The sequence below is a fragment of the Rhamphochromis sp. 'chilingali' genome, assembly GCF_963969265.1.
Source record: "Rhamphochromis sp. 'chilingali' genome assembly, chromosome: 15".
NCBI classification, from domain to species: domain Eukaryota; kingdom Metazoa; phylum Chordata; class Actinopteri; order Cichliformes; family Cichlidae; genus Rhamphochromis; species Rhamphochromis sp. 'chilingali'.
Genome location: NC_137942.1, coordinates 25978749 through 25992716, shown reverse-complemented (window position 1 = coordinate 25992716; position 13968 = coordinate 25978749). Strand labels below are relative to the sequence as shown.

The window sequence follows — 13968 nt, the reverse complement described above, 5'->3', positions numbered from 1 at the left end:
GCCATTCTTACTAAAAGCAATTAATTAACAGATAAAAAATTAAATGACAGGTAAATTACACAGTAAAAAAAAAAAAAAGAAAAAAAAAAGAGACATTTTTTGTGAATTAACAAAACCTGTATATTAAGTACAGTGACAGTCTGTATAATGAACTACCGGAGCTTTTTCTGTAATTTTATTTTTATTATTTATTTTGTACTTTCACTGGTCCAGCCGTTTAAGGTCAAAGAGGGCTGTGCGTGGCCCACAATGTAAAATGAGATTGACATCCCTACAGTATGAAGCCACATGAAGTACAAATATATTATATATATAATTTTCTTCCTTATGTATCAGAGTCACTTTATTTCATTACACGTGTTAACAAAATGGCTTGTTCATTCTGCAGCAATGATATTTTTCTCTGAATATACATATAGTTTTCATAACAGTCATTATTACTATATGAAAATTACATCAGTCTCAATTGTGTAGCTCTGAATCCACAAAACGTGTCAATTTAAAAAGGGGAAAAATATGGGAAAAAAGGTTAAAGACGAGGGACTGCTAGATGAATGGTCACATGTTGTATTTCAGGTTGACAGGATAAAAATAATGTGAAGGCTCATTAAGGCAGAAAAAACTATATGGTCAATTAAAAAAAAATCTCAAATGAGTCCCTCAGATGGAAATAAAATAGCAGACATAAAAATGAACCCATGGTAATCTTTATCATTACGCCATCCTTCAGGCAAACGCAACATAATGATGTGTCCTTATTAATTCTGAGCAGCAGTGGGAATGTAAATCTGCCTATTCACAAACATCCTTTGAGAAATTCAACAGCTCTTAGAAATAATGAAAGATAATATTCAATCAGCGGTCGAGCCCAACCCAACCATAAACACGCCACATTTTCAAAAGGTCAAATTTGGCAATTGCACCTACTTGAAGCGTATGGGATTTTAGATACATTAAACCGAGACCAGACACAGTACAGCGGGGGCTTCGCAAAGTTTTGAAGAAAAACGATTAGACTAAAATTAATTAATATCCCAAAGTTCAGTTACATAAGCTTCAAGTTATCAAAAATGAGTTTGCCTTAACTTCATCTCCAGAGAGTTATTTCTCTTGTTATTTTTTCCTTCCCCCCCAAATTCTAAAGAACTGCTGACTTACAGCAGCTCAGGCTTTTCTCAGATCTGGACGAACCCCCTCCTCCACTTTACATTTTTGTGTCACATTGAGGTTTTCTCTCTCTCTCGAGCACCTGGCTTTTGTACAAGTGACGGCAGCTTTTTGTTTTTCTTCACTGTCACCAGAGTCTACAAGTCAAGCCACCCCTTGTGGACTGCGAGTGTACGCGCCTTCTCATCTCCTCCTCCTCCCTCTCCTCTGCTCTTCGCGCTCGATGAGGTGTAGCGCTATAGCTCGTTGCGAGAGCGGGATATGCGAGGGCCTTTCCTGATCTCTTTCCTCTTCTCCTCCTTCCTCCTCCTCTTCTCCTCCTCCCTCAGGATCTTCTGGAAAGCCTCGGCTGTGTGAAGCACCTGCGGCAGATAAGAAAGGGTGCGGGGAGATCAAAGTCGCAATGTGAGAGAGGCTGTGTTTTCTTAGAGAATTTCTACGAAAAACAAAGCAAAGATCTGCATGTGTTTCTACTCCTGCTGGTTGCAAAGGTGTACCCAGAGAGTCTCCGGGGTATTAAGAAAGCTGTTACCAGGTATCAGGCTAGAATAATAATGGATGATGGCAAAGTGTAGAACAGCATGTACGCAGCGTACTCACATCATCTCTCTCTGTGCGGTACGGGTTTATAAAGTCTGGGGATTTCTCTGTTATTCCCAGTTCCTGTGACATCTGCAAGGTGAGCAGAATAGGAAAGATGGCAGAGGAAAGAAAAGAGGGGGAGATGATACATAATGCTTGCTTCAAAAAGAGCTAAGAAACGTCACATCACTTATGCTACAGCTAAGAAGCGCTCTGATGCAATTTAAACCACATTCCTTGTGAGTATTAGAGCTCATTCTTCATTATTTACCGCTCATGGAGGTGGATGAAATAGAGACGAGGGAGTCGGAAACCAAGCGTGGGGTTAAGCGAGGGTCGAACGCACACTTTTAGGACGCAAAACTGCTGCTGCTGCTTCGAGCCTCAGAATTAATCCACTTCATAATCCTCTTGGCACATTGCTAAGGTCACAGATTAATCCTGCAGGAGTTTAGTTCATTAACCCGCACATTAAACAAGGAAACACCGGTTAGACGCCTTTGGTCTTTAAAGTTTAAAAGGCCAAATTTCAATTTCTACAGAAATATCTGACACGCTGGCTGACACTGATGACTGATAACTCCACACTTACATGACATGAGATTGCATCACTCTTCAAACCCACCAGGTTTCCAGAGAACTGTCACCCTTTTTTTTAAAAGTCATTTTTTCCTGTTTGGTATAGCTAATGATGCACAGATGGCACTTCTGCTGAAAAGATAACCTCTTGTGGTTTATGAGAATGTGCCTTCTGTTTAACGTGTGGCTAAAACTGATCTAGAAGCCACTGAGCAGCCACTTTGAAATGCAGGTGGGCAGTTTGGGCAGTTATTGGGAAGCATTATCTAAATTCATTTAAATTTCAATAGCGAGTGGGAGATAAGAACTGTATTTATAGAACAAAACAAATCTGGGGGAAAAAAAACCCTCGATATTTGAGTATTGTTTTCCAAAATAAAAGGTTCTTTCCACCCTTCCATCCCTTGCCATTTACCCAGGCCCACCTCCCTCTCACCGGCCACTTCCTCCAGCTCTTCTGGGGTGACACCGAGGCGTTTCCAAGCAACTGGCTCCTTTTTAATGTGGAGGAGTAGTACCTCTATTCTGAGCCCCTCCTGAATGACCGCTCTCCTTATCCAGTCTGTAAGGGAGAGCCCTGACACCTTTTGAGAGAAAGTTCATTTCCACCCCTTCTATCTGCAGTCTCATTCTTTCAGTCGCCACACGGAGCTTGCGGGCACAGGTGAGCGCAGGAACGTAGGTGCTCCGATAAATCGACAGCTTCGCTTTTACGCTCATCTCTCATTTCACCACAGTGAAGCAGACTCAGAGTCTACATCACTGGTGATGCCAAACCGATCTGTCCGTCAAGCTCGCCTTTTGCTCCCACTCGTGAGCAAGACCCTGAGATATTGAACTCCTTCTTTTAGCCAGTGCAGCTTTTTCGCTTCTGGAGATATTAATCTACTACCATCGCACCATTATTGTTGCTTTTGCAAGAATCTATAGATTTCAGAATTCGCTGAGCCTTAAACACGCTGCCAGGGATAAGGCTGGATATTAGGAGCCGAAGAATCACTGTAAACCTCAACTATTCTTTTGCTCTGTGCCAGACACATTTACATCACTGTGCTACGGTTTGTAACGCACTGTTTTCTCGCTGTGTTTTGAATATTTCCATTATATCCTCCTGCAGAGAGATGTTTTCTTTTCTAATCCAAGGCGTGAGCTGAAGCGGCGGTATGCAATCACTGCAAGATCAATCACGCTGAATCTCATGAAACTTAGTGGAGCACTGGCAAAGGAAGAATTAGGTAGTTAGATTTTGATCTGAATCATTTTCTTTCAGCTTTTGCAACAACTCTCAGTCTTCAGCGAGACGTCGACAAATCTCTTCTAAATCCACACGATCGAAATGAGAAAAAGTGAAACCAGAAACATTTTTTTGACACCCTTAATAAAAAGGCTGCGGCAGGTCTTACAAGTGTGAGGACGTGCTGGTGGGCTCCTCCTGTGAAAACCCCCGTCTGGTTACAGAAGTTCAGCCCCCAGCGCAGCAGGCCGCTCCAGTCGGTGTTCCGGTCGTAGTAGTGGTGGACGATACGGGGGAAACGCAATGCCACGTCGCCAAAAAACGCCGTATTCTCCACTACGTGGGAATAAGCTGCAGGACAGAAACAGAATATGAATATGCACATGTATATAGCGCACGGTGAAAATGATGCTTAACAGAACAAAGGGAGGAAAACAGCTCAAGGTTTTACTGGGGGAGCACACTCAGACCGCACTGAAGGGGATAAAGATGGGATGATGAACACCAGGCAGAAGTGGGGTTTTTTTGAGATGGGTAACAGAGCGTAAGACAACCCAGGCAGAGGTGTTGGAGACAGAATCAGTGTGTGAAAAACACTCGAGAGCAAGAGAGAAGGCAACAGCTGAGATTTAAAAGCGAATCAGACCTTCTTTGATCTTATCGTCCATGGGGAAGGGGTCATCGGGCTGCATGTTGGCCGCAACCAAGACCTGTCGGGAGTCCTCCAACACCTTAAGAGAGAAAGAGAGCTCAATCTCCAGGGTTATGTACTCCCATCTACGTGCTACGATTGTTATTCTTATGACATTTTACACACCACCTCCCACAGACGTTACAGTCAACGCGTGATCTGTGTGGACACTGCACAGAATAGATACGCTGGCTCACACACACGCAGACGTATAGAAGTGCTGACAATGTTTTGCAGCCCCCGAAGGTCGACTCTGCTCGTTCTCCTTGAGAGCGATGCAGATACACGCATAGCTGCCCGCTGGGAAATGGAGGCCTACAGTAAAATCACAGCTCCCAGTCTGGTGCAAGTGAATGGCACCTGTAAGCAGCATGAATTCAGATTCAAATGAAAAGCGAGCTCACGCGCTGCTAAATGCGGTGGATTTTAGAGCTTTTGATTCTCTATTGAGCTACAAACGTTCTTATCCTTCAATTTGCTGGAAACACCAGGCAGGTCGAGCTTCAGAGCGCCTGCTCTCTGATGCTAGTGGCCTTGTCTGTGCTTGACTTGCTGCTTCCCAGGCACTATATGATGTCTTACACACACACACTGTACCTTGAAGAGCCCTTTGAGCATGATGTCTATGATCTTGTACTGCTGGTTGATGTCGTTCAGCTCTACTAGATTCTTGAGTGCATTCAGCTGATCTTTCCTCTTGGTCTCAAACAGCCGCTTGTCTGACAGGAGGAGGTCAGGAGGACAAACGCTCTCTACATCAAGAGAGACACACCCGTGAAGATGCTTAAGTTCAACACTTAGTGACTTGCACACACACACACAGACATCAGCGGACAGCATTTGGCGGCAGCTCTGCACGCCGTCAGCAGAAGGATACAGATCTCCAGGTTGGAGTCGTGTCTCGGTCGGTGCGTGTCGGAGTCCGCCGAGCTGAGTGCGGCAGCGGCGAGCGCCAGGACCACTGCACCCACACTCCGCATGGTCAGCAGGGGGTGGCAGAGAGGCACTCTTCTGAAAACAGGGATGATGAGCCATCAGACATTGTTCCACAGCAGAATATTGTCACACAGTCGCCTGATTAGATCCTTTCAGCTTGCCTGACTCGCTACGCTTTCACATGGAGCCAGCAAACACAGCTTTCTTCTCCATTCATTCATTTTTCTCCTTCCAGAGCTACTAGATGGGCTCGTGCTCTCTCGTGTGATACTTGTGGAATATGTGAAATACGGAGACATGTTGGGGATAAGTGGTCAATATAGAACACCAGAGGGTAGCCGGCATTTGAAGAGGGCCTCCGTATGTTCCTTTTAAGACACGTCTGATGTCTGGCACTTGCATAATCCCCAGAGGAACTTTTACAGTCTCTGTAGCAGGTGCCCGGTCTGCTCTTGCCCGTCCTCTGCCCTCTCTATTCAAAAGCGGCGGTCTTCTATATCATTCTGATCCTGTCGCAACTGTCCCCGTCCTCCAAGGCTTTTTTCTTTTTTTGGTACGTTTCAAAGGGAGGCATGAAAGTGAGAAGATAAATACAACAGCTAAATATAGGACCTCATCAAAGGAGGATTCGATGCGAGCCAAAAAATAAAGTTTTTTTTTTTTTAAAGAAAACATTAGCAGAAAACAGAAGTAACTGGAGGCAGGGAGAGGACATGTAGATGAAAAGCTACAAGATATAATTCATCTAATCCATGCATAATTTAGCAGGGGCTCCATCAATGATACTATCAGAGGGATTCAGTGGGGTACAGATAGGATGGAGGGAGAGTAATATTAGGAGAAGCAGCGGGGGGGAAGAGGAGGAGAGGAGGGAGGGGCGTTGGAGCGTTTGGAAGAAGGGGGTGGGGTAGAGGAGTTGGAGACCCTGAGGGAAACAACAGCTTTCCTGGTGAATATTTCATCTACCTTTTGCTAAGGCACAGCGGTGAAACCCAAAGACACACAGATGGGAGAACTAGTGCAAGATAGAGGAGGCGGCTGTGGAATGACAGATAATGAGCACGGGATACTCGATTTCTGCGCTGACTGGATTAATCTTTACAAACCCGGGGTGCCTGTTCTCAAATCTCAAGGAACGGGAAAGGGAGCAAATGTTTCAGGGCGTGAATATTAATTTAGACTAAAGTGAGCACCCTTAAGAGAACTTGCTCCAATCAGAACAGGGAAAGAAAGAAACCCCATCTGCTTCTCAACGTTGCCTGTACATCTACGGCACGCTGATAACGCAGACAAACAATGAGCATTTCATACTGACTCATTCTTCTGTTTAACGGCAGCGTCGGTGTATTATTTCCGGAAAAATGAAAGCAGATTTTTTTCCCCCTATTTCATTTTGGCTTTCCCTGCCAGTCTCTGGGGTCATTTATTTTAAAAATAAAACTCAAAAACAACTTTGTTCATACGGAGTCAGCAGAAACCGGCGTTCCTGCAGACAGCTGAGTGAAGACAATGTTCGATTAAGGCCAATTTGTGCATTCTGAGAACATCTTTTGGGTAGCTTCCCAGCTTTCTGAGAAATGCTGCACTAAATATCCTTAAGTGCTGGTTGAAAGCCTCAATATTTCTCGATAACAGCCAGAGACGGGTGGGGGTTCTCTTTCTGGTAGTAGCAGCAGCTTGTCGGGTTATTTGATGTTCCTGTGTGCCTCCTAGCAGGCAGCCATGTAGCTCTGACAGATATTTATGAGGGAAAAGGTCATCACCGTCAATACGCATAACCAGGAGCTGCTGATGTTTCCGCACAGAGGGGCAAAGTGCTGAGGCCGTAAGAAGTGATGTAGGAAGGGCATTAAGGCAGGATCAATCATTTATAATGTGGCACGGGCAGTGCAGAAGTGCATCCATTAACTGTAAACAGGCAACCCTGATTACACAGGATGGGCACGTCACTAATTCCAGGGCACTTGGCTCGGTCCTGAGTGGAACTGAAAGGAGTGTGAAGCACAAAACTATGCAAAAATCATCATCTGCTGACATTAATGTTAACTTTAAGCTCCCCTTAAAAATGATGCTGCTCTGTGAGAGAGAACTTACACAACAGTCATTGCCTGCATCCCTGCACCCCCAGCCTGTCTTACTACAGGAGTAAAACCAGCTGAGGGAGGGAGTTCACCTGGCCATCGCCATCATGTGCTGCTCAAAAGGGATCGTCAGATCCCTGCAGGGGTTCTCATCGGTCTTTAACCAACCCTTTTCTTTTTTTGGTGCACATATAAACAAAATTGATCTCAAAGCAGTGCATGCACTAGAACACTGTTAGGACAACCCAGCTGATCTGCAAAACGCTTTCTTTCATATTCTCCCCTGCTGAGTCCTGGAATGAAGAAACTTCAGGGGAGACGTTCAGCATCCAAGGTGGGAGGCTCGGTTCCGAAGCCGTCTGTCCCTCCGGCACTCGAGCTGGTGAGATGTGTCGGGGAGGTCTGGAGGCAGAGGCAGAGTGGTTCTTGCTGAAGTCGTGTGAGCCCACGTAAATCTCTTGGCTTGGAGCTGCTAGCAACAACCTCTTTGGGGCAAAGAGGCTGAAGTTTGATTTCCTGTGTGGGAGATCCAGGTTCCAGCTTTGTCAGTAAAGTAGGTTACATTATCTAATCACACGTGAAGAAGAACCGCTCTGACTGTATTGTTGAAAACATGTATCCAATTTTCACCAGTGTGATGAAAGATGATAATCTTCAATCAAGGAGGAGAAAGAAGTCCGACCCGCAAACAAGCCTGCTCTGCAGCATTCATTTCAAGAGCCACAGCTGACCCTTGAGGTGAACAGCGCTCCAGAGAGGATGGGAAAAAAGCAAGATGCCTTTCAGACAGCTGGATGTGCAGCAGGAGTGGAGCCCGGTTCCCCTCAGGCTGCCAGCCTGCTGTGGGAGGCTTGAGGTTCAAGGACTGACACATCATCTCTCTCTCTCTCTCTCTGCTTCCATCCTAGAGGCTCTCCTTCTGTCATCATTCATACAGAGGGACGGACATGCGTAATGGTGATGGTGGATAAAGACTGTCACATGCACCATCAGCTACAGATTGTTTAATTGATTGCATGTCCCCTACCTGACCTGGCTTCCCACAGCTGCACGGCTGTCTGTACCCAACTACTGAGCAACTATTTATATTCTAAACGGAGAATTACACGCTTTTTGTATCTTGGATGCACGGCTACATACAGTGGTATTATACACCAACATCTCAATGATATACAACTATTTATAGAAGACTTCCCAACTAGGGGCTCACTTTTGTAAATTAAGTATTTAAAGTCGACAAATCGATGCCTCCTGTCATCGCAGCTGTACGCTCCGGCGGATCCGCCAGCCAGCCAGCGGCCAGCACAGCAGATCCCCCGGCAGATAGAGCTCTGCTGGACACTACAGCCACCAAACTCGAGGTCCACTCACCGTATTGTAGCGAGAAACGACAGCGCCACAAGGCAGCGATTAGCGAGCGGCGTTTGCTCCAAAGTAAAGAGTGCAGTTGAACCTTCTTTATCTCCGCTCCGAGCGTGAACAAAGACAGAAAAAGAGCTCGGCTCGCCGATGAGGTAGACGGGACAGTGAGTTTGCTCTCCTCTGGATCCTCAGGTGACAACAACGGAGGTGGAGGCGTTCATTTACATGCGGCTCTCGCTGCTCCACTCTGCCAGTGCCACGATCGCACCGGCTGGCTCGTCTTGGACGAATGACAGCGAGCGGGCGCTAAACACGGAGGAGGAGTGCGGTTTCCACACGGAGGAGTTAGAGGGAGACACCGCCAGAACGTGGGGATAAGGGGCTGCGTTCGGTTTATGCTCAGTTTCCCCGGGGATTATGATGCTGTCCAGCCACTCCCGAGGTATTTTATAAAGATGGCAGCAGGGCGGAGTAAGCGAGCATGTTAGGTAGTTTATTTGCAGCTAGGGTTGGCTATGCTAATGAAAACTTGCCTTTCTGGAAGCTGGCTGTGACAGCAATTTAAAAGTCAACTGGACGTCAAAAGGGACTGTGCGATCATATAAGAACCCCACCATTGCCACTTAATGAGCTGCCAGTGAGAAGTAAAGAAACACACTGGAGCTACCCGATGGTACAATGAACGATTGATTTTCTTGCAGTAGCCTAAAGCCTGAGAGCCCATCAGTGGCCATACAGTTCAAAAATAGACCACAGGAGACGTTTTACCCTGCAATTATATCCCACATGGCTCTCAAGCACTTCGCCGACAGCTGCTCTCTGGCAGCTTGTCCACCTCACAACCACTGCCACACACACCAGTGGTCTACAGGGAGTCGTACTCCCATCACCTGACAGCTTTGAGAAGGTGTGGATGGGGTAGAGAAATTCACATTATTGTGGTTAAATCCTGGCAGAAGAAACTCTAGGTGGGAAAGCGAGAGAGTTAATTCCCCGAACAGAGCTGCTCACCTGCAGCTTAGACAGTGTTTTTTTTATTAGCAGTGTCCTGGTCTAAAAAGATTCACTCTCTGCCTGTAATAAGCTGTTTTAACATTTCTCCTTTAACGCCTTCTAATTGGCTGCCCCCGGCAAACAGACGGTCTAGATAAATGCTAAATGGACTTGTTCTTATATAATGCTTTGCGACTCTACTCTAGCACTCAAAGGGCTTGATACAACATGCTTCATTCAGCCATTCACCCCCTTTCATACATGTACTTTTGTCTACGCCCGGTGCTTTCTACCTAACATTCACACATTCATATCCGATGAACGCATCAGAGAGCGACATGGGGTTCAATATGTTGCCCAAGGACACTTAGGAATGCAGACTAGAGACTAGAGCACCCTCTGATAGAACCATCAACCTTTCCATTATTAGATGACCAGCTCTACCAGGCTTCTGTGTTCACAGTCAGAGCTCTGTGCCTGAGATGACCATATTAGGCATATCCTGAGTACTTTTTTAACCGTGAGCACCTGGTTCAAAGGGGTTAATGTATATATGCTTAATATATTTTAAACTTTGGGCATGCTTTATAACAACAATAACTACTATTGTAACATTGCATATATGATGGAAATATGTTAAAGTACAAAAATCATTTTCTTAAGAGGAAAGGTTGATTAGCTTGTCAGTGCTACCACATCAGACAAAAAAGCAGCAACGTTGACCTGTAACAAAAACAAGTGATTTATTGATGCACTTATAATTCAAGATGTTTGTTTTCTTTAACACTGCTGCAAATATGAACTAGCTTCTATGAACAAATGCATGCAGTCAGTCAGATTGCTAGAACGCTGTGAAACTACAGGTTGTATTGTTTTAGGAGCACAACAGAAACAGTCAAACAAACGGATGCAACAAATGAGCAAGGTGAAGAACTTTCAAAATCGATGTCCTGTCTAAAGCACAAAGTCAGACAGGCAGAGGGGCACGTCTCCAACATGTCTGAAGATAAGCGTCAAGGAGCAATGAGCAAAGTGAGAGGGGGCAGTGGGCGTGAAGATGAAAGATAGAACATTTAAATTAAGAAACAAATTGAAACTGCTACCAGCTTTACTGAGCCTGAATGCACTGTGTTTTTAATGAACTACTATTTCCACGTATATGTTGTGTATTTGTTTATTATTAATATTAGCAGAAAAATGTAAGTAGAGTAGAGGGAGTCAGCCAGCATGACAGATGACATGCTGACTATGAATGTACAGTAGAGCGTGTGTTGTTCAACACAGGCATCTATTAAACTGCCAGTGAAAAATCAATGAAGATGCTGATGTTAAAGTACGAGTTTCCTAATGTGCTTTACTGTGTGGGTTACTGCTTTCTGCAGCACTTCCTGCTTACAGAGGCATGTTCAGAGGCTGTTTGTGTTAGCAAAGTTCAACGGTGTGCATGTGTTTCACTTCACGTGAAGGATACAGGACATCGTGGGACTGACTGTGTCTGCAGCTCTCATCGGGCTCTCCGAGTTCCTCTATCATGTTCTTCACTTTCTGCTTGTGTTCCTCTCTGGGTAGAAGGTCTCTGCTCTGGATCTGAATGAACAAAAGAGGAAAAACAAAAAGCTTCCTAGGGTTAGAAGGACCTAACACAAGAACCTTAAGATCTTGAATTTTGAAATCCATGAATCCATCCATTAATTTCTATCATTTAACACTGAGTCATTCCCAAGCCAGCTGAGACCCAGGATTCTTTCCAGCGAGTCCCAGGCCTCCTCCTGGTAGGACATGTTTCGCAATATCTTGCCTCAGAGGTGCTCAGGAGGCATCCTAGTCAGATATCCACCCCACATCAACTAGCTCCTTTTGATGCGGAAGAGCAGGAGTTCTACTCCGAGTCCCACTTGAATTACCAAGCTCCTCACCCTATTTTTAAGGGACAGCTCAGCCAACCTTCAAGGGAAAATCATTGGTTATGGATAGATATTCTGTCCATAAAAACTATGAATGGAGAAGTCCAGGACCAAATGGAAATGAGTCCCACTTATTGCCAGAAATATGAACCAAGCTATCTCTGCAGGTGTACAGGGACCGAATGCCCTGTAACAACAGGCCAAACACCCCATGCTCCCAAAGCACTCCCCACAGGATACCCCAAGGGATGCACAGAAAACCCGAAAACTTCTGAAAACAACATAATATAGATTTTACAGGCATTCCATTATAATTATTTCCTTTTTAAAATTATTATTAGTGGATTCCACTAAAATTGCTTTGGATGAAAGTTTTTAGAATTTTTGCCTCACAGGGATTACTTGCACATAAACAGGAACTCATTATTTGAAACTTTGCCCATGTTACACCTCCAGCATTGTAAAAATATATAAATATGTATGACAGATGATAATGAAAAGCATATTAAGTTTGAAAATCTGTATTTCAGCTGTCATAAGCATATGCACAAGCAGAAAATGTGCATAAAGCAGCAAACAGGACTTCAGTGAAGATGCAGATGTGTACTGTAGGCAACAGGGAACAGTGAAAGTTTGCCACAAACAGCAACAAGAACAGAAATCTGGGAGAAAAATATTCACAATCAACAGAAAACTTTCCAAACATTCAAAGTTTGCAGAGTTTTCCCTGCAGTTATGAGCAACCCCAACACAGAAACAGACTCACGCAGCAAGATTTACTATTCGTCGTTGTTCATGCGGATACAGCCAGAACCTGGCCTGAGCTATAACTGATCAGCTCTCTGCTGAAGCCAAGGTTCAGAGACTTCTCTAAAGATCATTTCAAAGTATGTAAGGGAACCCCGACACGTATGTGAGTGGGGGTTTTTAAAGTCAAAGTCAAATCAGTTTTATTTGGCAGCAGCTGCTGCCAGTGGTGTGTTCAGGATGAGATGGAAGGCAGCTTAAAACAAGGGCTGAAAACTGATAAAAGCAACAGGTGAGGCAGAGGTGGAGCTAATAGGATCAATACAAGTGGGAGCATTAAAAAAGGAAAGGAGGAAACAAATAAATTCACTGGGGAATGGAAAAAGCTAACAAGTAAATACTATGCCTGTATGTATTCTTGCTCACTCCTAACACTCTTCAAACATGTCCACAACCAAGGTAAAGTTCAGATTTCTTAATGACCACTTTAAATTAAACTTGAAACCCAACTTGGGATGGAAATGAACCGATTCCCACCCAACCCAAGGGTTTTTGTAATTTTGTGCTAACAACTACTTAATGTATTCTATCAGGCGATTGTTTCCATTAACTGTTTTTACAAAAAGGAAAACAACCTCAAAGAGTTTGGTGCACTATGAAGCACAACCTGAATGATGCAGCACCTTTGCAAGAACTAAAGCATTTGTGTGCTTCAAAGACTTGCACTGAAACATTTAAGACCTATGCAAACCGAAAATAGGACAACTTTATTCTGTGCATAAGTTTTGAGAAACTCCTCATTTCTCTTTTATTTTGGTACAAAAATGGGAAATGGATGCAGTGATTCATTGAAACACGTGAAAACATTTATGTAAATACAGTATATAAGGTAAAAACAGAGTCTGTACGAGTCTAATGAGCTTGAAAGTCAATATTTGGTACGACCTTCATTCTTTAACACAGTCTGATCTCTCTTAGGCAGCTTTCTTGTCATTTCTTTAAGTAGTCTTCATTAATAGGCTTCTTGAAGGATATTCAAAGCTCTTCTTTGGATGTTTCTGCCTTTTTGTTTTGTTCTCTGCTTAATAATGCTGAGGTCCAGACTCTGGGGAGGCCAATCCATGACTGATAGAGTTCCACTGTGTGTTCTTCTATCCAGGTTTGCTTTTATTGCATTAGCAGTGTGTTTGTGATCTTTGTTATGATGCAAAATTAAGCCGTTGGCAGTCAGATGGCATTGCAAGGTGGATCAAAATTTAATGGTGTTTTTTCTGCGTTTATAATTCCATCAATTTTGACAAGATCTCCAACACCACTGGCCAAAATACTACCCCAAACCATGACAGAGCCTCCACTGTACTTAACAGGTGGTTGTAGACACTCACTTTATAGGATTGATGCTCAGTCCAATTTCTTCAGCCTTTTCTTTCTGTTTCTCTTCATTAAGAATGGCTGACAGCCACCCTTCCACTGAGACTATGTCTGATAAGGCTTCAGTGAACTGCAGATGAATCAACTGAAGGTACAGATGCATCTCTGCAGTCCTGTGCCAGGGTCTTTGCTGGATTTTATTCCTCTTGTTTCTTAAAAACACGACTTTCAGACACTGCTCATCTGCTGTAAATTGTTTTTTAAATCTGAAACTTGTTCTTTTGTCCTCCACTTTCACAACTTTTTCAAGGACTTACTGCA

General features: G+C 44.1%; 2 protein-coding genes across 3 annotated transcripts in view; both read right to left on the bottom strand.

Annotated features, from left to right (window-relative positions):
• Nucleotides 1-174: 174 nt before the first annotated feature.
• On the bottom strand, nucleotides 175-8917 carry ccdc134 (coiled-coil domain containing 134). Of its 2 annotated transcripts, none has more exons than XM_080905173.1 (7): nucleotides 8642-8917; nucleotides 5131-5261; nucleotides 4851-4972; nucleotides 4209-4293; nucleotides 3732-3913; nucleotides 1768-1839; nucleotides 175-1529 (listed from the first exon to the last, which is right to left on the bottom strand). In XM_080905173.1, exons 2-7 carry the CDS (start codon nucleotides 5231-5233, stop codon nucleotides 1404-1406), a joined length of 690 nt encoding a protein of 229 aa, XP_080761299.1. In that variant the 5' UTR covers nucleotides 5234-5261; nucleotides 8642-8917; the 3' UTR covers nucleotides 175-1403. The 2 variants fall into 2 exon arrangements, with proteins under 2 accessions (XP_080761299.1, XP_080761298.1); XM_080905172.1 differs by having other exon boundaries at nucleotides 176-1529; nucleotides 5131-5264; nucleotides 8642-8914.
• Nucleotides 8643-13968, bottom strand: part of mei1 (meiotic double-stranded break formation protein 1) — a 65398-nt gene continuing 60072 nt past the window's right edge. The window contains exons 32-33 of the mRNA XM_080905174.1: nucleotides 11097-11212; nucleotides 8643-10625 (exon numbers count right to left, since the gene is read on the bottom strand). Of these exons, the coding sequence (XP_080761300.1) occupies nucleotides 10580-10625; nucleotides 11097-11212 (162 nt within the window). The 3' untranslated portion in view covers nucleotides 8643-10579. The remainder of the gene's footprint in view (nucleotides 10626-11096; nucleotides 11213-13968) is intronic.

Coding starts and splice junctions, on each gene's coding strand:
- ccdc134 (XM_080905173.1), bottom strand. CDS start 5,233: ATGCGGAGTGTGGGTGCAGTGGTCCTGGCGCTCGCCGCTGCCGCACTC. Junction 3,914..4,208: donor GGACGATAAGATCAAAGAAG/GTCTGATTCGCT, acceptor TCTGTCCTGCAG/CTTATTCCCACGTAGTGGAG. Junction 1,840..3,731: donor ACCAGCACGTCCTCACACTT/GTAAGACCTGCC, acceptor CTCACCTTGCAG/ATGTCACAGGAACTGGGAAT.